The sequence below is a fragment of the Heteronotia binoei genome, chromosome 4 (assembly GCF_032191835.1).
Source record: "Heteronotia binoei isolate CCM8104 ecotype False Entrance Well chromosome 4, APGP_CSIRO_Hbin_v1, whole genome shotgun sequence".
Lineage (NCBI taxonomy): Eukaryota > Metazoa > Chordata > Lepidosauria > Squamata > Gekkonidae > Heteronotia > Heteronotia binoei.
In genome coordinates, this window is record NC_083226.1 from 24590405 (window position 1) to 24615889 (window position 25485).

The 25485-nt window shown below is 45.4% G+C and overlaps 1 protein-coding gene across 1 annotated transcript in view; it reads right to left on the bottom strand.

Annotated features, from left to right (window-relative positions):
• Nucleotides 1-8337, bottom strand: part of TNKS (tankyrase) — a 116963-nt gene extending 108626 nt beyond the window's left edge. Inside the window, exon 1 of the mRNA XM_060236955.1 lies at nt 7741-8337. Within this exon, the coding sequence (XP_060092938.1) occupies nt 7741-8302 (562 nt within the window). The 5' untranslated portion in view covers nt 8303-8337. The remainder of the gene's footprint in view (nt 1-7740) is intronic.
• Nucleotides 8338-25485: the final 17148 nt, after the last annotated feature.

Below are 25485 nucleotides of genomic sequence, written 5' to 3' on the forward strand. Positions count from 1 at the left end.
CGGCAATTGTTTCAGATGCAAATGCAGTATTTACTCCAATGAAAGGCTAATTTTTCTAGGTAAGCTATCAAATAAAGAGATCATAGAAGTTACAGTTATGATCTGTAACTGGGCAGGGGAGGGGGTCAACATTGAGGGTGTCATCTTACATTTATAGTGCTCTTCCTTTTGAGTAAATACAATACTGCACCTCAGTACCAGGAAACAGACGTGAACACAAAACATACTCAATTTTGGCTATTTTAATACCAGAACAAATTTGAATCCAAATAGTCAGATGCCCTGGGAGAGGGGGGGGGGAGAGAATGCTGATAACAAATGCAATATATATTGTCAAAATATTTACTTAAACTCAAGTATTAAAGACGACTGCTCAGATAAATGTACACCACAATTAGAATCACCAAATGTATTATATGTACATGGTGGTAGGATACTTCCAAGCCTTCCTCGATGAAGATAATTGCTACATCCTTTCTAATCTGGTTTCAGGCCTGGTCATGGGACTCTTAGTGGCTTTTGTTATCATTGATTATGTGCCAGGAGATGGACAGAGGGAATGCAACTCTATTGATTCTCCTGGACCTCTTTGTGGGTTTTGATACCATTGATTCTTGGTATTCTTCTGGATTACCTATATACACTGGGATCAGGAGGCGCGGTTCTTCAGTGGTTCCAGTCCTCCCTGGAAGAGAAGTTTCAAAAAAGATCTGGCCACTGTGGTACATGTTTCAGTTACATCCAGATTAGATTACTACAATGAGTTCTCCATGGAACTGCCCTTGAAAAGTGTTCAGAAGTTCACGGTATAGAATGCTGCAGTCAAGTTGTTGATTGGAGTGAGTTGTAGGGACTATATCACTCCAGTCTTGGCCCACCAACACTAGCTTCCAGTTTGTTTCTGAGCACAATTTAAGGTGCTGATCTTGATCTTCAAAGCCCTATATGGTTTGAGACCAACATACCTGAAGGACTTGCCCAGTACCTTATGAAGCCACCCAACACAGTGATCTTTTGAGCACCCCCCACCTTCTGAGATTAGGCAAGTGGCAACTGAGGAAACTGTTAACTTTTTAAAGTTGTTCTAATGGTGTATGTTTTATAAAGTTGTTCTAATGTTTTATTTTTTCTTCTAATGGTTTTATAATATTTTTTCCAGCAGTTTAATAATGTAACTTCATCACATATCTTTAATTTGTTCGCCACCATGGTGGCCCTTGAAGGGCAGAAAGGCAGGATATTATATAAATAAACCTTAAAATATGCAGAACACAATGCCATAACAAATGTTTAGAATCAAGCTTAAAAATCACTTTAGTGACTTAAGTCTTTTTTTTTTTAAGTAAAGCCTGTGTGTCTGTCTGGCACCAAGTATATTTTAAGAGCTTTTACAGACAATAAATAATGAAAGTTTCTTTTTAATTGAACTGTGAAAGCCTTGGCCACAGGGGAGTAGAAAAGGAAGTTAAGACCCATATTCTCTCTTGGGAGACTGGCTGGCGAGAGACAGCTTAGCAGTTGGCATGCGGCCAGCAAAGGAGCCAGAAAGCTGAGTTTTGCAGCTGGCTGAAAAACAGCTGGGGGAGAGCTAAAGAGGCTGCATGCAATTTGCTTCTGGGGAACTGAAAAGGCTGCTTTGAAGACCAGCACTGTCTGGAAGCCTGCCTGTTCCCCCAAGAGCGGCTTGTGCAGTTTGTAAACAAACAGGAACAAAACACCCCAAGGTTCTGATGCGCTCACTTCACATGGGAACTGACCCTGCAGAAAGGCTGCTCTTGTCTACCATGGAGGAAAGCTACAAACACAAAACGTTACTTTGTGAAGTCCTCATAAGAGTCCTCTTGAAACTCAATGTGCGCGCACACAAATTTAGAAGCTCTGAGTGCATCCTGAATGCTGGTAATCCCTGCCCCCCCTCCCCTGTTGCCAATTACTATAAGGACAAGGAGAGATCTATTTCTTTCCGGTCCAGGAAGACATAACAGGCTTGCCATTTAGCCATCGTTCCAGTTGCTGTTACCTGCTCTTGTTATTGCCAAAATTCAACCTTATTAGACCGACAGAAGGCAGACATTGTATCCAAGTGACACCCCCATCCACAGCTAAAGCAGCTGCCCTAACTTCCTACCTATATTACAAATCCTTCACTTAATGTATCCAAAAGTTATAAATGCCTACTTTGCAGCCATGATCTCCAGTTCCTTTTACTTCTGGGTTGACTAGCCCAAAGTAGATATCTAAATAGCCATTAACACACACACACCCCGCCCCAAGAACATAACCTGAAATGACCAGCACTGGATTTCTCTATTGCTTGAACTGTAAACTACAGCACTAGAACAAAAGAGAAATGGGGGGGGGGGAGTATTGGCACAAAAGCTGCTCAAAGATGCTACAAAATTGTGCAGTTTTGTTATAAAATTGTAGTTACAATAACTTTTTAAAAAAATCTATGAGTAAGAATCCACATCCAGCAAAGTACTTTACAGAAAAAGAGACCTAGACCAGTATACTGTACTCAGCAACATGTAGAGCCCAATATGACAGACAAATGTTTAGAACAGGCATTCCCAACTGTGTTCAACCTGTGGGCACTTCTGGCTTTTTGAGAGGGAGCCATCACAACTCCCAAGGGGTGCTTAGACTAATCACAATGCATTAGGAGGTCGCAAGTCAAGCATGCTCCTACAACAGAGGTAGCTGTTTCTGAATGGGCATTCCCTGCAAACATAAAGGTGATACCTCCTTCTGAAGCATCTCCTGCTCTGGTGAGGTGGAGGAAAGCAGGAGTGGCTGTTTTGAAGATTAAATTCATTGGGCGTTTTCGCACTGACCTTCTAGTGGTGCGACCACCCTCTTCACACCGGAGGATCTGCCCGGATTTCGCACAAGAAGCGCCAGCGCACCCAAAAGAGCCGGCGACTTCCGTCGCGAAACCCGCTCAAACATTTTCCTGCTGTTTTAGCGGGTTTCGCGACGGAAGTCGCCGGCTCTTTTGGGTGCGCCGGCGCTTCTTGTGCGAAATCCGGGCAGATCCTCCGGTGTGAAGAGGGTAGTCGCGCCACTAGAAGGTCAGTGCGAAAACGCCCATTGTTAAAGAAGCAAATAAGTGCCAGGACACTGATTAGTGGGCAACCTGGCACCCACAGCCACCATGCTGGGGATCACTAAAATAGAATCAAGTGTAAAGCCAAATTCAAAAATTTAACACTAGTTCTTACTAAAACTATCTTCCTTTACTGATCATTTTACAGTATTTGGGATATAAATACAGAATAAATCAAATAATCTCTCAGATCAGATGGCCCTTCTCATCCCAAGATTATACTTCACAAATCAAATTTATGTAAATTACCAGTACTTTCAATAAAAGGTTACAGTCAAAAATGGCTCATTAACAAGAGCTTAAAAGCCAAATTACTTCTACTGGCATTCCGTGTCTGAAACCATTCAATTCACTTGTTTCTTCAGCTTTTGGATGTGTTCAGATATCATAAACTAATTTGTTTGTAACAGGCATGGCACAGGTAAACCACCAAATTGGTACCCCCTACCCAGTTAAGAATCCCACTTACGAAGACAAAAACTAGCTCCAAGGAGTCCAGGCACTTGCATTTCAACCTCCAAAGAAAGTTTAGAATACTAGTAAAAGGCCAAAAGTTAAAAATATCAATAATTATAGACCTTGTAGGTGCCCAAACGAAGCCTCATAAAATCATCAAAGTGACAAATGCACATGAAAGAATCATACATGACCAGATATGTTTTGGCCTGCAGAGGCCTTCTTCAGAAGTCAAATAATACAAATTTCAACGTACAACAAAGTCCCTGTTACTCTTGTAAATCAATAAACAATATAGGACCCAAAATGGAATGTTCCAATCTGGAAATGAATGACACAGTTTTTTGGAAGGCCACAAACATATTTGGTTTGTGCAAACCATCAGCAACAATTACATATACAGCAAATAGTAAAATTGCCAATATGTACCTTTCACTTTAGGCCCTAAGAGTAGATCAGGGCCAATTTAGGTCCTAGGAGTAAATCAGGGCCAGTGTAACATCAGTATGTATCAGTCATACTTGATTCAACACCATGAAGGACTAGCATGATATAAGGAGATCATGCAGTCCCACTACTCAAGGTTTGAGCCTAGCACAAACTGATATCTGTTTGTGAGGTCTGAAGGCAACTTTATTGTTCAAAATTCCTCCCAAAATTGTCATAAAGGAAACCAAGCCCTGTTGCTCCTCAAGGTTAATAAAGATACATAATTAAATAGGTCTCAACATGGTAACCTAGAAAACTCCTCAAAAGAACTCTACTCCATGTTAGTTTGGCTGTTTATCTTTTAATGTCATTCTGATTCTGTAGTAGTGGACTTTTTTGCAAGAAAGACCTACTATTCAGCATAGTCTTTTCAGCAGTATAACGTTGCTTTTATTTGCTAAAGAGAATACAAGAATCTACTTTCAGATCAGTATTCTCCTAAAATTTCTACTGTCATGAAACTGTCCACATCAACTTGTCTGCTCAGGAACTCTTATCTGCTGATTCCCTGCATATCACCTATGATTCTGATGGATAATGCATAGACCACTCATGGTTCACACAGGGATGTTGGAGAGGACTCTTGGTCCTCACCATTGTCCTTCATTGAGAAGCCCCTAATAAGTCTCCAAGGCAATACTTCCATCAGTCCATACTACTGGAGATCTAGGCTAAGGGAAACACCAAGTTTGCCTCCATTTCTATATGCAACAATGCAACCCATGCAGCTCAGTCTCTCTTCCAAGACTATCCAGAAGTGTCTTTCCAAATTACTCCGTTGCATCTGTAAAGCAATATGGGGCTCTCTAGTGTTGCACTCACTTGCAGTCCCTGGTCTCAAGACTCAGCAGATGCAAAATGGAAAAAAGCAATGTTAATACTGTTTAGTATGGGGGAAATGCAAACACTCTTCAGCCTGACACAAGAACAAAACTTCACCAGGTAATGAGACCAAGTAATGTCTTGAAACCGCAAGTACCTTTCTGTCTTGAAAGCCTTATGTCCTAAAACATGTGTGGCAAGCATTTGTGCTAAAATGTCAACAGCATTCTACATGACAGCAAGCACACCTAGCATGCAGGCAAAGAGGAATGTAGACCAAAAATTCAAATATACTAATGAAGGAAACTGTATCAACATTTAAGAAGTCATTTATCTACTTCCCAGGAATGCCTCAGCTGCAGAAACCACACATACACTAGAACAAGCTTGAACTAGTAGTAGCAGATCTGAATTACCTGTAAAAAATTCTATTTAAAAAACCCTCTTTTAATTCAAGACATGGAGAAAGCTGTGGCTATCTATCAAGGTCCATGAACCATGAATGCCTGAAACTCACCTATGAAATAATTCTGAGGATTTTTCTTCCATCTGTTTACCTCGAAGAGGCAACAGAAAGTATGCCTTGTATAATTAACCTTTGTTTTGTTTTCCATTGAAGACTGCTATTGGTTTTCATAAAAACACACACACAGAGAGGAGATTATTTCTCCTCTAGCAAGCCTGTAAAGCTAATCTACCACAGACAGCCTAATTCCTGCTGTGCTGAATGGAGAACCAGACTCCTCTTCCACTCACTACAGTTCTATTATTGTTCAACAAACCACTGTAACAAACCCCAGCAGATGTTGAAAACATGCATTCACACCAAAACCTGGACTTCTTCACCAGATGATTGCCTCAAGCATTAGCTTTTCACTGGAAATGTTAAGCTCTTCATTGTACCATCCATGCACCATGCAAAACAAGGATGAAGGGCACAGAGGTAAAAGTGTTTTTATACATCCACTTTCCATAATGCACATGTAGACTTTAAAGCAACCACAATGTATGATCAATGCATCCTCCATAACATTCATATGCAACACAAATAGACCTTTTAGGAACTGCTCTACTCAGAGTACAGACTTTCTACTGATTTAAAGGACACAGCGTTTTGTCAAGAATGTTGGGAGTTATAACTTGGTAAGGAAACCATAGTTATTTGTATTAGACATACTTCCCACCTTTCAAATAACAATCTCCCATTCCCCAATAATGTTGACTAAATCAACACGTAGTGTTCTTTAAGAGTGTCATGTGAAAACACTCAAAAGATCCCCCCATACGTACAAGTTCTGCTAGCCACAAAGAATATTTTTTGGGAGAAGAGCACAAAGAGGAAGTTAGCTCCCTGCAGATTAGGGCCATTCCCTGATGGCAACCCCAAATTTCCTTCCAGAGCCAATCCAAGAGCAGCCACATCCGATGTCAGTTCATTGACACAAAATATTCACTCTTTCCACCCTACTCACTTAAGTAGAATATTATTGGGGAAACATTTTTTATGAATTAGAAAAACTTGCAAACTGCAATTTCGCCACTTCACAGCCAGGAAAAGGAAACCTTCCACAAGTCTGCTGCGCCATTGTTATGCTTCTCACACTCAGCCACTCCAAAATGGCTATCTGCACAAGTTAGTGGATGACTGTAGTAGGCTTTAACTCACAAAAGTTTGTGTCATATCAAGTATTTTAAGACAAAATGTTTTCAAGACTTTTGGTGATTTAGGGAGGATCAGCTCTACAAATGCCACACTTGTCATTCTGTTCTCTAATGAGCAAAAAAAAGAAAAAGATGATCCTCAAAAATGAAGGGGCAGGTGAAAAAACTAAAGGCAATGCCAGGACCACCTAGACTATACAAAAAACAGGAATCTAAATAACCCTCTAATGGAATCTAGTAATATCAGATGAAAAACCTGTTGTGCAAAATCAAATACCAATATATCTAGTTACTAGATCCTTTTGCAACAAGACAGATCATCCAAAATTAATACAATAGGGCAATGTCCTCTAATGCAATGGCCCCCAACCTTTTTGGCACCAAGGGCAGGTTTTGTGGAAGACAATTTTTCCAGGAATCGTTGGGGGTGCTGGGGTTTTTGCTGCTCCAGGCTGCTCTCACACCCACACCCCATCCCTGCCCCCCCATGGGGGTCTTTAAACGAGGAGTAGACAAACATCACAGCCTGGTTGCTAACAGGCCACAGCTCGGTTTCGGTCCATGGTCCGGGGGTTGGGGACCCCTGCTCTAATGAGCTCAGGAGGACAATATACACGGGTTTCCTTTCCCCCCATTTTATTTTAAAAATAAATCTGTGAGGCAGAGTAGTCTGTATGAGTGAACCACAATGTCCCTAAAGTATGGGGTAAAGTTGTAAACAATCATATTAAGTAGTCCAAACAAAACAAAAATCACGAACCAAATAACAAAACCCATATAATACCTTCTGTTTGATCGGTCTTCATAACTGTATTTACTCAAATGCAAACCTAGGTTTTTCCAGGTATGCCATAAAAGCGGGGAGCATCTTAAACTCACATACAATTATATTCCAATCTTTTTACTTTTAAAAAAGCATTTTGTGGATAACACTGGGCAGGTCATTCATCATTCAGGGCAACCTTCAAGTAAATAGGGGCATGCAGATTTTGGGCCAAGGTCACCCAGGGAATTTCATGGCAGAGTTCAGGATTCTGAACCTGGGTTCCCCCCTTCAACTCTCTCACCACGCGACCACATTCACCTCTCCTCTAAGTTACACGTCTTTGTCTCGTTCACACATTCCCCCAGCTCTCCCAAAGGAAACCCACACGAGCGCCCCCCCCCCTTTCAAGGCCTCCCTTCGCCTTGCCCCGCATCCTCACCAGCCGCGAAGTGCAAAGGAGTCGATTTCCGCCCTGCCATGTCTTTGGCGTTGACGTTGGCGGCGTCCACCAGGCGCCTCACCCGGGTCACGTCCCCATTGCGGCAGGCCTCGAGAAGCTCGCGGAAGGCCCCGCTGCCCACCGGGGGAGGGGGCGGCTGCAGCGGCGGAGGGGGCGGGTCGGGGCTGTCGGCGGCGGCCGGGCTGGAGGCCGCCGAGGACGATGACGACGAAGAAGAGGCCGAGCTGCTGCTGCTGCTCCCGCTGCTGGTGGCGGCGCTGCTGGCCCCGGAGCCCGGCGGCGCTGGAGGCCCTTCGCCCAGACTGTCCGGGGAGAAAGGCCTCTCGCCCGCCGCCGCCTCCCGCCCGCCGCTGGCCGGGGCCTCGCCCTCGGGCCCGGCCAAGCTAGGCCGCTGCTGAGGAGAAGCGCCGACGGGGGAGAGGCTGGGGCTGCGGGGCGGCGAAGCGGGCGTCGCGGCCGGCTGGTGGTGATGAGGCGGAGCGGCGTGGGGGGGGTGGTGATGCGGCTGCGAGCGACGCGACGACGAGGATGCCGCCGCCATTTCCCAACTTCGAGGAGCGCTCTCGGGTCCTGTCACTGCGGCAACGGCGGCCCAGCGCCCGCCCTCGCTTCCGGGACCCCGCAGCCAATCACAGGGCCCGGTCAGAGGATATGACGTGAGGCGGTTCGATGGCGACAGGAGGCGTAGGGAACTGCTGTCAGAGCGCGGGGTGCAAACAGGGAACTCTCAGAGGCCGCTGGACTTATTTCGTCACTCACGAGCAGTAGGACCGGGTTGCGCTCCCGACGCGCACTGGTTGCCCCATGTATTAGCTATTTTTAAATAAATGATGCTAACATCCAAGGAAACATGATTTGAATTGTGCTGGTTGACTTTTAGGTACTCGTTAAAATACGTTTGTAATTTAGGTAATTAAAAAATGGTTGTAATTTAGGGTTGCCATGCCCCCCACCCCCACGCCCCGGCCACCAGCGGGAGATGGAGGGTAAAGTTGCCAGATCCAGGCTGGGGAACTTCTGGAGATTTAGGGATGGAGCCTGTGGAGGACAGGGACCTCAATGGGGTACAATGTCAAGGAGTCCACCCTTCAAAGCATCCATTTCTCTAGTCTATAGGGACTGATCAGTTCAATTTTAATACGGGAACTGACCTCTGTAGTCTGGAGATGAGCCGCAATTCCAGCGGATCCCCAGGTCTCACCTGGAGGGCTGGCAACCCTATCTCACATTCAGGTGGGTTCAATAAACATGGAGGATTATTTGGGTTAGCAGAGGGTAGCAGAGTCTATCTGGTTTGTGTGTGCTGACAAGAAACAAAGTTGCATTTGGAGCCTCTTCATCTTTGCAATATTAATGCGTCCTTTGTTGTATGGAACGCCATTCTAGAGTATAGAAAGGATTCTAATCTAGTCCAACTAGATCTAGTCTAACTAGGATGGAGAGAGATTCAGGAAACATGTCCTGTCCTCATGGTGCCAAGATGGAGAAGGCTAGCATAGTGAGGAGAGAAGGTGTAAGGTCAGAAGGAAGGAAGATAGCATCAGAGCAGTTAGATGGGAAGGATAATCCGGCTCTTGGGATTGCTCTCTTTGGCTCTCTATAGTCCCCCTTTGAAGTCTGAGGCTAAGAAACAGAGCAAAGTCCTTCATTTCCAGCAAAACATGTATGACCTACAATGGCAGTATTGAACAAAACCCAAACAGTTAACAATTGATTTCTGTAAACCTAGTCCTATGACATTAATTATTAGATGACTCATCCTATTGATTGTATTGGTTTATAATTTACTGTGAACATAAGAGAAGCCTTGTTGGATCAGGCCAATGGCCCATCCAGTCCAACACTGTGTCACACAGTGGCCAAAAAAACCCAAGTGCCATCAAGAGGTCCACCAGTAGGGCTAGAAGCCCTTCCACTGTGCCCCCCCAAGCACAAGAATACAGATCATCACTGCCCCAGACAGAGAGTTCCAACAATAAGCTGTGGCTAGTCGCTACTGATGGACCTCTGCTCCATATGCTTATCCATTCCCCTCTTGAAGCTTTCTATGCTTGTAGCTGCCACCACCTCCTGTGGCAGTGAATTCCAGTGTAATCTTCCTTGAGTCTCAGTGAAAAAGCAAACTAAAAAGTAAATATAATGTAGAATATATATTATATATATGTAGAATATTTATTATAATTTATGTTACATGTAATTTCTGAGAAGTAGAAAATCAAACTGAGTTCAGCTCAACTAAGAGTCATTTGTGGGTGTTTTGTTATTTCCTACTGTGTTTTTATCCTATTATAATCCAAGGAGCTCAGGAAGGCATGCATGGAGTTCACCCTTTGATTTTAGCTTATTGACAGCCCAGTGAGGTAGGTTAGGTTGAAAGATAAGAAATGACCCTAGGTCAACCACTGTGCAATCCTAAACACAGCCTTCTAAATCCATTGAAGTTAGTGGCCTTAAAAGGATAACTTTCCTTTGTCCTGCACTGCCAGTAACTTTCAAGGCAAGCAGGCATTTGAACCAGGGTCTCCAAGGTATCAGTTCAGTGCTCTGAACCACAACACCATGCTGTCTCTTAAGTGCCAGACTTAAGGTGGTCAGTCTCCAAGGGGACCTGAAGATCTGCTAGAATTGCTACTGATTTGCAGATGACAGAAATCAGTTCTCCAGGAAAAGATGGCTGCTTTGGAGGGCGGACTCTATGGCATTGTACTCTGCTGAGGTCCCTGTCCTCCCCAAACACTGCCACCCCTGAAATTCTCCAGGAATTTCTGATTCCAGATCTGGCAACCTTAGGCCACTGAAATAAAAACACATTGTAACCTGTGCAGCAGCAGTGAAAAAGGCAAACTCTGTATTAGGGATTATTAGAAAAGGGGTTGAAAATAAAGCAGCTGATATTATAGCGCCCCTGTATAGATCTATGGTGAAGTGAGGCCTCATTTGGAATACTGCCTACAGTTCTGGTCATCGTATCTCGAAAAGGACTTTGTAGAGATGGAAAAAGAATAGAAGAGGGCATCCAGGATGATTGGGGTTGGAGCTTCTTCCCTGTGAGGAATGGCTGAAGAGTCTGGAACTTTTCATTTTTGAAATGATAAGGGAACATTATAGAGGTTTATAAAATAAGGGAAACTTTATAGAGGTTTATAAAATTATGCATGGGGTGGAGAGAGCTGACAATTCTTTTCCCCTACTCCAAAATACTAGAACTCGAAGGTACCAATGAAGCTGCTGGGCAGTAGATTCAGAACGGACAAAAAGAAATACTTCGTCACACATAGAATGAGTAAAATGTGGGGTCCACTGCCAGAAGATGTACTGAAAGCCACAGGAATAAATAGCTTTAAATGGAGATTAGACAAATTAATGGAGGATAGGTCTGTCAATGGCTACTAGCCATGGTGACTGAGCGGAGCCTCCACATTCAGAGGTATTAAACTTCTGAATCCCAGAGCCAGCCGGCAACATCAGGGGAAAGTCTTAGTCTCTGTGCCCTGTTGTTGGCCACTATGTGAAACAGGATGCTGGACTAGATGGAACACTGGTCTGATTCAGCAAGGCTCTTCTTGTGTTCTTAACCTCTGCAGAAGCTTGAAAGAGAAGTCGCTTCTCATATGTCTTCTGACAAACAATTCCAGAGAGTGGAAGTCATCGCAGAAAAGCCTCCATCTAGTTCTTGTGGTAAGGAAGAAGGAGCCACCAACCATGCTCGCTGAGCCCCATTCATCTGGTCTGTTAACTCATAAACAGGTGGTCAGTGTTCCCACTAAACTGTGTATGTGAGTGGCCACTCATTAACACAAGAAGCCCCACTCAGCAACAATCTAGAGCTACACAGGGTCTTGCGCTGCCCATTTCCCACTTTAAGATCACAGCAGTTATATTTTGTTCAGGATGTTAAGTACTCCACTCAGTAAGGAGAGATTAGAGGAAACATTGCAGGTGGTCCTTCAGATATGTGACTCCAACTCTATGAAGGTCTTTCGAGGCTGAGACCTTCACCTTGGAACTGAGCCTGAAAGCAAACTGGCATACCAAAAAGTAACTTTTTGTTGAGGTGGATGCTTCCAAGTTACATTTAAGCACTGCCTCACATACAGAATATTGGGTTGTCTTAGCAAGCAGGTTCAAACTTACCAAGAAAGGATGCAACAGCTCTCATCAGCCTCTCAAAAACAGACCTGATGGAAAGTAACATTCCTTTAAGTCTATTAAAAGAGGCAGGGGAGAGAGGCGGGGGGGGGGGGTTCAATGCATGGACAAGATGCGGTTGCAGTGATCATAGCTCTTTATTGGATTTCAGCAGGGTAACGACCGCTCTACTGGGCCAATGGAGTCAACTATATACAGTTCAAGGTTCCCATGCTAGCATGTGATTGGGCCATTTGAACCAGCAGGGGGACCATAATTGGAGCAAGGCAGCAGAGATTTGGATCCTACTGCCCATTGTTCCTGAGTCCCCGAGTTCAGTCCTACAGGCTCCAATGAGCCAGGCAGGAACACTAATAATACCTGACCTTGGTCCACATACACAACAGACAGACAGACAGATAGATATTTTAAGCTGTTGGCAACCTGTGCAGTGTGAGGAAGGAAGAAATAGTTTTGTGGTTTAAAATATGAAGGTAGAGAGGTAATTTTACTTACAGTGAAGCACCTTAAGGAACTTGCTTTTGGAGCAGAAGAATAGATTGGATTTATACCCTGCCCTTCATTACCCCAAGGAGTCTCAGAGCAGTTTACAGTAGCCTGAACATAAAACATATGAACATATGAAGCTGCCTTATACTGAATCAGACACTTGGTCCATCAAAGTCAGTATTGTCTACTCAGCCTGCCGCTTCCTCTCCCCACAGCAGACACCCTGTGAGGTAGGTGGAGCTGAGAGGGCTCTAACAGAAACTGCTCTTGAGAGGAACAGCTCTGCTAGAACTTGTGACTGACTCGAGGTCATATCAGCAGGTGCATGTAGAGAAGTAGGGAATCAGATAAGAGTCCGCACACTCCCAGATAAGAGTCTGCACACTTTTTTGCTTCCACCTATGTTCTGCTTACATATAATAATACAAAGCTTCATCCCTAGGTACAATTTTTACCTAGAATAAGCTTGTTGAACTCAGCTGGAGTTAACTTTTTTGTAAATATATGTAGGATGTATGGAGGACTTTTTCTCCCTTGGGAGAATACAGCGGAACAGAGTTCCAGAACCTCTTAATGGAAACAAAAGTCTCAAAGAATATGTAATGGTTCATGAGGGGCACCTGTGTCTTTCCTTTCCCCTTGAGAGTTCCAGTACCTCTTTTTCTAGAAAAAAAGCCCTGGATGTATGTGGTATAACGGTTAAAGTTTCAAACTAGGATTTGAGAGACTCAGGTTTGGATCCCCGCTATGCCATCGAATTTTGGTAAGTGACTTTGGGGTAGTCACTCTCTCTGAACCTACCTGTTCTAAGGGTCAAATGGCAGAAAGGAGAATGACGTTCATTGCCCTTGAAGGAAAGGTAGGATGGAAATGAACTAAATAAATGAACAAATTGGCCTGCAAAGTCTGCAGTGTCGCCTCCTCGAGCTCCTCGTTGTTCAGAAAACACAAGCCAGGACTCAGGAGAAAGTGCGTTGCGCTACCTTGGACAGCCCAGGTTCCTCCGATCTCATCAGCTCTCAAAAGCTGAGCAAGTTCAGCCTGGTTAGTAGTTGGAGGGAAAACTACCAAGGAAGTCTACAGAAAGGTAAGCAAGGACAAAGCACTTCTGCATGTCTCTTGCCTTGAAACACCCTGGGCACCGTACCTCAAAAAAGATATAACTGGAAAGGTGCATAAAAGAGCAACTAAAACGATTAAGAGATGGGACACCTTCTCTATGAAGCAAGTTTTAAAAGATTAGGGCTTTTTAGCTTGGAGAAACAATGACTGAGGGGGTGACATGCTAGAGGTTTACAAGAGAAGGTAAAGAAAGAAGTATTTTTTCTTCCTTTCTCACAATACAAGAACTCAGTGGGCACTCAATGAAATTTCTTAGAAGTGGGCTTAGAACAGATAAAAGGAACAATTTATTCACCCAAAGAGTAATTAACACATAGAATTCACTGCCACAGAAAGTAGTGGCAACTACAACCATATGGAGCACCAAGTCTGGGTCCAAACTGCCAGCTTGGGGCGGCAGTCTCCCATCCCAGAAATGAGCTGGCATATAGAGAAGTGCCCTGGGGCAGTCAGACGGTGTGTGGCCCAGCACCAGTACAGGGGTGGGCTGCAGGGGCCCTGGAGGAGCGTTCACAGCACTCAAGTGCCTTCCCGCCTTCCTTGGGCACTTCCCAGCTGTTCAAACCAGCTCCACTGGTAGACCTCCTGATGGCACCTGGGTTTTGGTCACTGCGTGACACAGAGTGTTAGACTGGATGAGGCATCAGCCTGATCCAGTGGGCACTTCCCAGCTGTTCAAAGGCACCTCAGAAATGCCTCACTGGTTCGCTACCACTTTGTATGTGGTAGCTTTTTGAGGCGGCAGAAGGATGGATAAGGATGGTGTGAGGGCAGGAGAGCCAGATGTGCACATTTGGATACACTTTTGGGGGCCAGTTGTGGGATGGCCCTGGGGCAGCTTATACTGGCCACCTGGACCCAGCCTATATCTGGGGCAGAGATGCTCTATATTCTTTATGCTTGGGGGGGGCAACACTGGGAGGACTTCTGGAGTCCTGGCTCAACTGGTAGACCTCCTGATGGCACCTGGGTTTTGGTCACTGCGTGACACAGAGTGTTGGACTGGATGAGGCATCAGCCTGATCCAAGATGGCTTCTGTTATATTCTTTATATTACCACAGTAGGATCCCTCTGCTGTGAAAGCAGGGCCTATTTTTGCTCAAGTACATACCGTTCCCCACCATTGGCTTTCTCTAGCTCTGCTCCCCAAGGGAGATCAAGATCATGTCCCTTCTGTCAGAAGCACGAATTTCGGGATGGTGGCCAGTATTTGAGACTCCCTGTGCTCTAAGCTCTGGACTCTTCTCCCATGTAAAGGGATGCTTGTCTCTAGCCGGCAGGCTCTATCTCTGGGGCAAATGAGATCTCAGTGTTCTTCAAGGACAGCCATTGTCCCCATAGTTCCTTTTCTGTGGTGCTGGCATGCTATCAGTTAATCAGCATAGGTGTGTTCATGCAGACAGAGACAACCTGAGAGAGCAACAGGGGGAGAGATCCTACTTCGGGCTGCCAGCTTCCTGGAGAAAAAATATCCTGTCCTTAAAAAAAAACTTAACATATAGAAAGGAGTAGCTGAAACTTTTGATGGCAGAGAGACCAACAACATTACCTGGTAAATACCATCCTGCAGAGTCTCTATTTAAGAGACAGGACTCTCCCCTCCCCACTGACCTGGTGGTGACCTGAAATTAAGTGACTAAACTTGCTTAACATAAGAGAAAGGAAGGAAGGAATAGATGGGGAGAGAGAGTTGGAAAGAAAGCAACTTTAACTTTAAATGCATCTTCCAAGCTGCCAGTAGGCTTGGAGAAGTGATGATGATGATGAGGAGGAGGATGATTCCGCCCATTCCCCCATTTGGGGGCTCATGAGACAAATGCCTTTTCCAAGCTAGCCAATGGGGCGGTGGCGGCTTCAATAGTCACACGATATGTGTAAAAGAGCCTCATGTGGCTCTTGAGCCACATTTTGGCCACCTGAGTCCTAGAAGCTGGTCGGTGAAAGCCATGCCAAACCATGAAAGCACTTGTTGAGGGAATAAAACCAAGTAATGCCATCTCTTACTCTCCTGTGTATTGGACTAAGTTGCTGTGGGTCAGAGGCCAAGGATGTGGGACAGAGCCATTCAAGTTTGCAATGTCTGTAATAATACAGTCAGAATACATATCACATTGCTATGTGAATTCCAGAGTCATTTTCATTTGGTTTGTCACATGACCACACGGGGGCAGCCGGAGTACATCTTCCAGTCTATCGTGGTTCCCAAGCACCCTTCCATCACAATTCATTTTCTGCACATCTGTCAGTAATCAGGATTCTGGGGCCCGTTCTAAAGAGCATGTTGATTCTATGCAGGGCACATGCCTGGCCTTTTGGCTGGCCCACTCAATACAAATTGACAAGCACCAAACACTCCTCTGTGGGTTATTTGATTTTATGTATAGCCTACTCCATTCCATAGCTTCAGAAAGTTTTTCAAATGCATTTCTGTCTGTTTCCAAAGCATTCACCACTTCAATAATATGTAGTCATTTAATATAAATCTGAGGACCAGAATTCAACCCAGCTGGGCATTACAGGTCTCTGGAGTTTTGCCCTGGAGGAGACGATCTGAACAGGCAGGCAAGCTGCCTTTCAGAGGATTAGATCCAGAGGAACGTTGCTGCAAAATAGTCAGGGCTTTTTTTGTAGCAGGAATTCCTTTGCGTATTAGGTTACATCCCTCTTATGTAGGCAGTCCTCCTGGAACTTACAATAGGCTCTGTACTAAGTGGGGTGTGGCCTAATATCCAAAGACGTTCCTGCTACAAAAAAGCCCTGAAAATAGTTCAGTAGCACCTTTAAGACTAACAAATGTTATTGTAGCATAAGCTTCAGAGCAGGCTGTCAAACATGTGACCCGAGGGCCGCATCAGGCCCCCAGAAGCCTCCCATCAGGCCCACGAGCAAGTCTGCTTCCTTCTCCCTCTCTCTTGCTTCTTTCCGTGTCACAGCTTGCTTTGCCAGGACTTCTCAATTGCACAGAAGTTACAGAGCAAAGCCTCTATTTTCCCCATTGGCTGAGGCTCCTCTCTTGGGGAGGAAGTATGTCGGGGAGAGCTTGCTTTGATTCTGACCACACTATTGCAAGAGTACTAATAATTTAAGCATGTTTTTTAAAGGTTTTTTTTTTACTATCTGGCATTACATTTTATGATACATGCAGCCCGGCCCAACAAGGTCTAACTTATGTCAGATCTGGTCCTCATAACAAATGAGTTTGACACCCCTGCTTTAGAGAAACACAGCTCTCTTCATCAGATGCACCTGACAAAGAGAGCTGTACTTTTAGAAAACTTATACTACAATAACATTTGTTAGACTTAAAGGTGCTACTGGACTCTTTAAAAAAAGTAGTCCCCGTGCAAGCAACGTTTCCGACTCTGGGGTGACGTTGCATCACAACATTTTCACGGCAGACTTTTTACGGGGTGGTTTGCCATTGCCTTCCCCAGTCATCTACACTTTCCCCCCAGCAAGCGGGGTACTCATTTTACCGACCTCGGAAGGATGGAAGGCGGGGTCAACCTTCAACTGGCTACTTGAACCCAGCTTCTGTCAGGATTGAACTCAGGTTGTGAGCAGAGAGCTTGGACTGCAGTACTGCAGCTTTATCACTCTGCGCCATGGGGCTCTTTTTACAGGACTCTTTACTATTATCCGAAGGATTATTTGTGATTATTTATCTTCTCACCGTAGAACCAATAGAGAGACAGAGGAATGCAGTGATTAGAGTGTCTGACTAGTATCTGGGAGATCCGAGTTCGAATCCCAGCCCTGCCATGGAAGCTTGCTAGGTAATCCTGGGCCACACTCTCATCATAGCCTAGTTCACAGGAATGCTGTGAGGATAATATAGAGGAGTGGAGGATGTGTGCATTGTGTTTGGTTATACATCCTCTAAGTTTATGTAATCTTGCCCTTTTTTAATTTCTAGAAGGTAGTCCATCCTGACTTTCAAAGGTGCAAACTTTGTGGGGATACCAGGCCTGGTCCTAACCTGGATAGCTCAGGCTAGCCCAATTGCATCAGTTCTCTGAAGCTAAGCAGGGTCCACCCTGGTCAGTATTTGGATGGGAGACCACCAAGGAATTCCAAGGTTGCTGTGCAGAGGTTGGCATTGGCAAACCATGTCTGAACATCTCTTGCTGTGAAAACTCTACAAGGCTGCCATAAGCAGGGGTGGACTTCTAGCAGAAGCTCCTTTGCATATTAGGCCACACACCCCTGATGTAGCCAATCCTCCAAGAGCTTACAAGGCTCTTTTTTGTAAGCTCTTGGAGGACTGGCTACATGGGGGGGGGGGGGTGGCCTAATATGCAAAGGAGCTCCTGCTAGAATTTCACCCCTGGTCATGTCAGCTGCGACTTTAAGGCAAAAGGGGGGGGGGACTTGCAGCATTCCCATTAGATTGCTGTCCAGTGCCCTTGTCCTTTTTTATTCTGTCTAGGAATGATAGCCCAACATGAACCTATTGTGTTTCTTTTATATCAGCTTTAATGCTTTAGCATGTAAGAGATGCTCTCTTCTGTTGGGATTTGTTAACACCTATTGAGTTTAATTGTTTTGCTGCCTCTTTACCAAAACAGCTGGTTGTAATCTGAACACCTTGTTAAAGGAACAACCAAAATGACACCAGAAATTGTGAAAGCTTCCATGTTCCCCCAAACTCTTTTTCAGGCAAAAATATTACAAAATAGTAGACGTGCTCATTTTGTGACATCTTTTTGTAACATCATCCAGCATGAAGAAAAATTCTGCAGAACTGAAAGCTGTCTCTGTTTCCCTGGCTCTGTTTCTGTACCTTTGCCATCAGCCTGAAACCTAGAAATTCTAAATATTCTCTTTCCAGTGGTTGCCAAAGCTTCTAATGAAAGAGCCTGCATTTTTTTTAAGTGGTTCAAGAACAACACTGCTTCACATGAGGTATGCACATGATTTATTTGGAATCACTGTTGCATCAGGTCAAACAAGTTTTTGAAATTAAAAAAAATCAGATAAAAATGTCTTGACAAGAAGGGAGCATGGCCATCAATCTACCAATGGCCCTTTCTGCACTTCCTGTTCGCAGCGGCTTTGACCCACTCTTAATTTTGCTTTGACTCTTGACTAGTCCAAATTGACTTTCTACATTCTTAGCTTGCTCCTCTCTTTAATTTGTTTATGCTCTTGGGAGGGGAAAAGAATGCCTGCCTCATCTCTAGCTCACTTGCTGGCTCTCTGGCTCTCACTCACATGCAGCCAGGTAGATAAGGCAGGTACACTCACGTGAGCCTCTGCTCGCCTATATTTTTCCCAAACCCCAAGCAGAGGATAGGACTGCCAAGTTCCCGCCGGGGGCAAGGGATCCCCCAGTTTGGCAGGCCCCAACCCGCCAACGGGGAGGAAGCTGCCAGGGGATTCCCATCCCCCAAAGAGTCCCGCTGTTATGCGGTGCGATGTCACCTGAAAGTGATGTATCATTCTGGGCATGTTGTGCGGGGATGCTCTAAGAAATCACAGGAAACTCTATGGTCTTGCACTGGGACACTCTAGCAATTTTGGGGGAAATTCTATGGTGCCACAAAGTTTTCCCCAAAATTGCTAGAGCATCCCTGTGCAAAATCATAGAGTTTCCCACAATTTCCTAGAGCATCCCTGTGCGATGTGCCCAGCATGATACGTCACTTCTGGGTGATGTCATCGTGCTGTGCACACTGCATGCGCAAAAAAAAGTCCCCCACCAGCAGCTGGTGGGGACTTGGCAACCCTAGCAGAGGAGGGGGTTGTAATCCTCTCTGGCTTGAATTTACACCAACCATGCTTTTCATTACGCTTTTTAAAATGAAGCAACCAGCACATGAGAAGCTTCCTTTGGAAAATCTCTCTGCTATTGAAGTTGCACCATTCTCTTTTCACAGCAGCACAAAAAATACAATCCGCTTTCCCCCCTCTGTACTATGTATCCCAGCAGGCATTGGCTGAAGGGAGGAAATGCATCCTGTTGGGTGAAAAATGGGCATGTGATCGCTAGAGGTAATGGGAAGAGTTAAGCACTGTGAGGAAACAGTTCTAATTCAGGAAAGTTCAGAATTTGGCCCAAGGCAAATGAAAGCAGCAAGGCAACAGCACTTTGAGTGGATCTGGGGCAATCAGGAACTGACAGCTGATTGGACCAAAATAGACAGAAGAGGAGGAGGAAAACACAACAGGAAAGGGGGGCAAAAACTGAACAAAATGTGGAAGGGATTTTACAATGTAAAGGAAAACAGCAGTGAAAGAGGGGCAAAGCATAGATGTAGAAAGGGCCAATATCAAACCACTTTCACATCTCTGGAAAAGATACTGACATGTCCGACCAAGAGATGCACAATAGTGGAAGAAAGAGAGATTTTGCTTTCTTACCCCTTCAAAAGTCTAAAGTGCTAAGTGGTCCTGCATTGCACACAGTTTGGCCAGGCTGAGGAACTGCTTGAAATACTTCACTTCAAATCTGTCTTTTGTTAGGGATGGTATTTACAGAAAACTGTACAAGAAGGGCAATTTGAACTGCTCCCCTGAGGAACATTTATACAGAGAGTGATTAAAATGTGGGATTCGCTGACAGAGGATGTTGTGATGGCCACAGGAATAAACAGCTTTAAAAGGAGATTAGGTAGATTCATGGAGAATATGTCTCTTAGTGGCTACTAGCCATGGTGACTGAGGGGAACCTCCACATTTAGAGGCACTAAGCCTCTGGATCCCGGAGCCAGGAGGCAACATCAGGGAAAGCCCCCACCTCTATGCCCCATTGTTGGTCCTCCAGAGGAACTGGTTGGCCACTGTGAGAGACAGGATGTTGGACTAGATCGACCACTGGTCTGATCCAGCAGGACTCTTCTTTATTATCATGTTCTTAACATTCCAAGCCCAGCCAAAGAAAAACCAGAAAAAAACAAAAAAAAAGTTGTCCAGGAAATCCCAAGTGGCCATTAGTCTCCCACACCATAGAAAAACAAACAGGAATTTGATACCCTTTTTAAAATTCTATTTGTAATTAACTCCATTTGAGTTAGTGACTTTACACAGCAGGAGAATAACAACTGAAAGACAAAAGTCAGAACTTGGGACTCCAGAATGAAAACATTCACAGGCCAGATAGCCAAGTTGAAGAGGGAATTTATCTCCCCAACTGAAGAATTTCGAGTGACCTTCCCAGCATGAAAGGTCCTGGGATGACTTGTAATACCAATATTCCTCCAGGACAGTTCCTGTCTTCCTGTCTTCACATCTCACAGAGGTCTGAGAGGAGCAGAGCAGAGCAGCTCTGATAGCTGAGACAGCTGGAGAAATTGCTGAGAATTTCTGAGTTTTGAAGGACTTCATTCTAAGGTTTGTGGGGCTGCCTAAAATTCTAAGGTGTGATAGCTGGGGAACTGCTCTTTGTTTGGTTGACTGCCTTAAGGGTGAAAGAGATTGAGAGTGATTGCTGCTGATTGAGAGTGATTGCTGAGGAGTGCCTCTGCTCCACCTCTTTGCATTTTAAGCTGCGCCTTGCCAAAGGCGTGAGTCTTTGGCGCGAGCCGAAGGGCGAGAGCTAAAGGGCTCTTGGCCTGTGGCTCTTCGCCTAGGGGCTCCCTAAGGAGCAGGAACCCAGATCCCTGCCTTCCTTGTTCTCCAAATAAGGTAAGTTCCCAATAAGGTAAGTTGAGGTAAGGTAAGTTGACCCGCCAGACGGGGAGCCACTTAAACAGCATTTAAAGAGGACTGTATATTTTTATATATATATATATATATATATATATATATATATATATACAATGAAGATAGAATGCCAGCAGGGGGTTGGGGGCTTTCCAGTGTTTTGCACTGAGTGTCACATGTATGACTATCTGCCCAAAGGGCAGAAGTCTTGGGTGTGTGCTCGATGCAAGGAGCTCCTGGTCCTCAGGGAACGAGTTCGTACCCTTGAGGCCGAGGTGACTGCCCTGGAGAAGCAGAGACGGTCAGTTAGGCACTTGGGGAAGACTCTCGGGGGCGTATTAGATGAGCCCCGCTCTGAACGTAGCAGCCTCGTTGCTGCCAGAGAGCGTGAGGGTCGAGAGGGAACAGGGCACCGTGCTGAGGATAAGGGGAATGCGCCCTCAGAAGGGACCTCTTCTTCGGTTGGTGAGCGGGAATCCTTTCGCGCCAAGGAACCATCCCTGAGCAGGGGGAGAGGGGGGATATTGGTAGTTGGTGATTTGATCATTAGGCAAGTAGACAGCCGGGTGGCGAAACCGCGTACTGACCGTATGGTGACTTGCCTGCCTGGTGCGAAGGTAGCGGACATTACGCGTGTAGTAGATAGACTGATAGACAGTGCTGGGGAGGAGCCTGTGGTCGTGGTGCATGTTGGCACCAACGATGTGGGGAAATGCAGTCGTGAGGTCCTGGAGGAAAAATTTAGGCTGCTAGGCAGGAGACTTAAGGCCAGGACCTCCAAGGTAGCCTTCTCGGAAGTGCTACCTGTTCCACGTGCAGGGCAGGAGAGACAGGCACAAATTAGAAGTCTCAATGTGTGGATGAGACGATGGTGTAAGGAGGAAGGGTTTAAGTTTGTTAGGCACTGGGATGCTTTCTGGAACAAGCGGGAGCTGTACAAAAGAGACGGTCTCCACTTGTCCCCGGATGGAACCAGGCTGCTGGCGCTTAAAATCAAAAAGGTGGCAGAGCAGTTTTTAAACTAAATCTTGGGGGAAAGCCGACAGGAGATGAAATGTCTCTGGTTCGGGAGGACTCGTCTCAAAGAGATGAAGGGTTAGCTGCTATTTTTCTACCGGGTAACGGACCGGAGTTGTCCACTGTGAAGGTGACAAACAATATGGACTGTCTGCCAGTGTCTCGAGGCGGCAGGAGGAAGGTGGCGGGCCTAGCTCGCCTGGGAAATTATAGATGTTTGTTTGCAAATGCTAGAAGTGTTCAAAGTAAAATTGGTGAATTGGAATGTTTAGTGTTGGGAGAAAACATAGACATTGTGGGAATTTCAGAAACTTGGTGGATTGAGGAGAATCAGTGGGACACGGTGATTCCTGGATATAAGCTATATCGGAAGGATAGGGAGGGAAGGGTTGGAGGTGGGGTGGCTCTGTATGTCAGAGAGGATATACGGTCCAGTAAGACTGAGATCAGAGAATTAGATTCACTTTTAGAAATGCTTTGGGTTGAAATAGAGGGCCCAAAAGGAAATTTAACTATGGGAGTTTGTTATCGCCCACCAAATCAAAAGAGAGAGGACGATTATAATATGATGGAAGGCTTAAAGATAGTGGCTAAACGTAAAAACTGTGTTGTAATAGGTGATTTTAACTACCCGCAGATTGATTGGGTCAATATGTGTTCTGGTCGAGAGAAAGAGATTGAGTTTCTTGATGCTCTCAATGACTGTGCTATGGAGCAGATGGTCTCAGAACCTACCAGGGGTGGGGCGATCCTGGATTTGGTCCTAAGTAATGCCCAAGACTTGGTGAGAGATGTAAAAGTGATTGCGCCGCTTGGGAGCAGTGACCATAATGTTATTGATTTCACCATTTGTATAAATAGGGAGTTGTCCAAAAAGACCACCACAACCACGTTTAACTTTAAAAGGGGTAAATACACTGAGATGAGGAGGCATGTAAGGAAGAAACTGAAAGGAAAGGTACATACGGTCAAAACCCTTGGGGAAGCTTGGACGCTATTTAAAACTATAATCCTAGAAGCTCAGATAAAATACATACCACAAGTTAGGAAAGGCACAAACAGGCATAAGAAAAGGCCTGCGTGGTTAACAAACAAAGTAATGGAAGCTGTAAAAGGTAAGAAGGACTCCTTTAAGCGGTGGAAAACCAGTCCAAGTGAGATTAGTAAAAGGGAACACAGGCTGTGGCAAATCAAATGCAAGACTGTGATCAGGCAGGCAAAAAAGGACTATGAGGAGCATATTGCAAAAAACATAAAGACCAACAATAAAACTTTCTTCAAATATATTAGAAGTAGGAAACCAGCCAGGGAGGCAGTGGGGCCCTTGGATGACCATGGGGTAAAAGGATTACTGAAGGAGGATAGGGAAATGGCTGAGAAGCTAAATGAATTTTTTGCCTCCGTCTTCACTGTAGAAGACGAGAACTTTTTGCCCGCCCCAGAACCACTAATTTTGGAAGGGGTGTTGAAAGACCTGAGTCAGATTGAGGTGACAAATGAGGAGGTCCTACAACTGATAGACAAATTAAAAACTAATAAGTCACTGAGTCCAGATGGCATACATCCGAGAGTTCTGAAGGAACTCAAAGTTGAACTTGTGGATCTTCTAACAAAAATCTGTAATCTTTCATTGAAATCTGCCTCCGTTCCTGAGGACTGGAAGGTAGCAAATGTCACCCCCATCTTTAAAAAAGGTTCCAGAGGAGATCCGGGAAATTACAGGCCAGTCAGTCTGACTTCAATACCGGGAAAGTTGGTAGAAACCATTATCAAGGACAGAATGAGTAGGCACATTGATGAACACGGGTTATTGAGGAAGACTCAGCATGGGTTCTGCAAGGGAAGATCTTGCCTCACTAACCTGTTGCATTTCTTTGAGGGGGTGAACAAACATGTGGACAAAGGAGACCCGATAGATGTTGTTTACCTTGACTTCCAGAAAGCTTTTGATAAAGTTCCTCATCAAAGGCTCCTTAGAAAGCTTGAGAATCATGGAGTAAAAGGACAGGTCCTCTTGTGGATCAAAAACTGGCTGAGTAATAGGAAGCAGAGAGTGAGTATAAATGGGCAGTCTTCGCAGTGGAGGACGGTAAGCAGTGGGGTGCCGCAGGGCTCGGTACTGGGTCCCATGCTCTTTAACTTGTTCATAAATGATTTAGAGTTGGGAGTGAGCAGTGAAGTGGCCAAGTTTGCGGATGACACTAAATTGTTCAGGGTGGTGAGAACCAGAGAGGATTGTGAGGAACTCCAAAGGGATCTGTTGAGGCTGGGTGAGTGGGCGTCAACGTGGCAGATGCGGTTCAATGTGGCCAAGTGCAAAGTAATGCACATTGGGGCTAAGAATCCCAGCTACAAATACAAGTTGATGGGGTGTGAACTGGCAGAGACTGATCAAGAGAGAGATCTTGGGGTCATGATAGATAACTCACTGAAAGTATCAAGACAGTGTGCGTTTGCAATAAAAAAGGCCAATGCCATTCTGGGAATTATTAGGAAGGGAATTGAAAACAAATTAGCCAGTATCATAATGCCCCTGTATAAATCGATGGTGCGGTCTCATTTGGAGTACTGTGTGCAGTTCTGGTCGCCGCACCTCAAAAAGGATATTATAGCTTTAGAGAAGGTGCAGAGAAGGGCAACTAGAATGATTAAAGGGCTGGAGCACTTTCCCTATGAAGAAAGGTTGAAACGCTTGGGACTCTTTAGCTTGGAGAAACGTCGACTGCAGGGTGACATGATAGAGGTTTACAAGATAATGCATGGAATGGAGAAAGTAGAGAAAGAAGTACCGTATATACTCGAGTATAAGTCGAGTTTTTCTGCCCAAATTTTGGGCAGAAAACCCCCCTCCTCGGCTTATACTCGAGTCACGCGCAGTGGTGGGGGCGGGTCGCCCCAGGTCTGGGGGGGTCCCCGCATTGCCAAGGGGGGCCCCGGGCCGGGGGAGCTCCGTCGCCGGAGTGACAATCCAACGCCAGCTGAGAGGGAGGCTGAGACCCGATTTAAACAAAACGAAAAAAAGCGGGGCCTTGGGCAAAAGTCGCGCAAGGCGAAGCTGCCGAGTTAGTGAGGGCTGCTGCTTTGCCCGCCGAGCGTCGCAACTGCGGGTCAACCGGGTTCCCGCCGGGCAGGAGAAGCCGGGAGAGGAGGCGGCAGTGGCGGCGGCAGCAGCAAGTCCCTGGGGTGATGCCTTCTCTGCAGCCGACGGGAGCTCGCGCTCACTAGGGCTCTCATGTTTCGCTCCCTCTTTTCTTCGTGTTTTTAAGCAGCAACGAAAAAAAGCGGGGCCGTGGGCAAAAGTC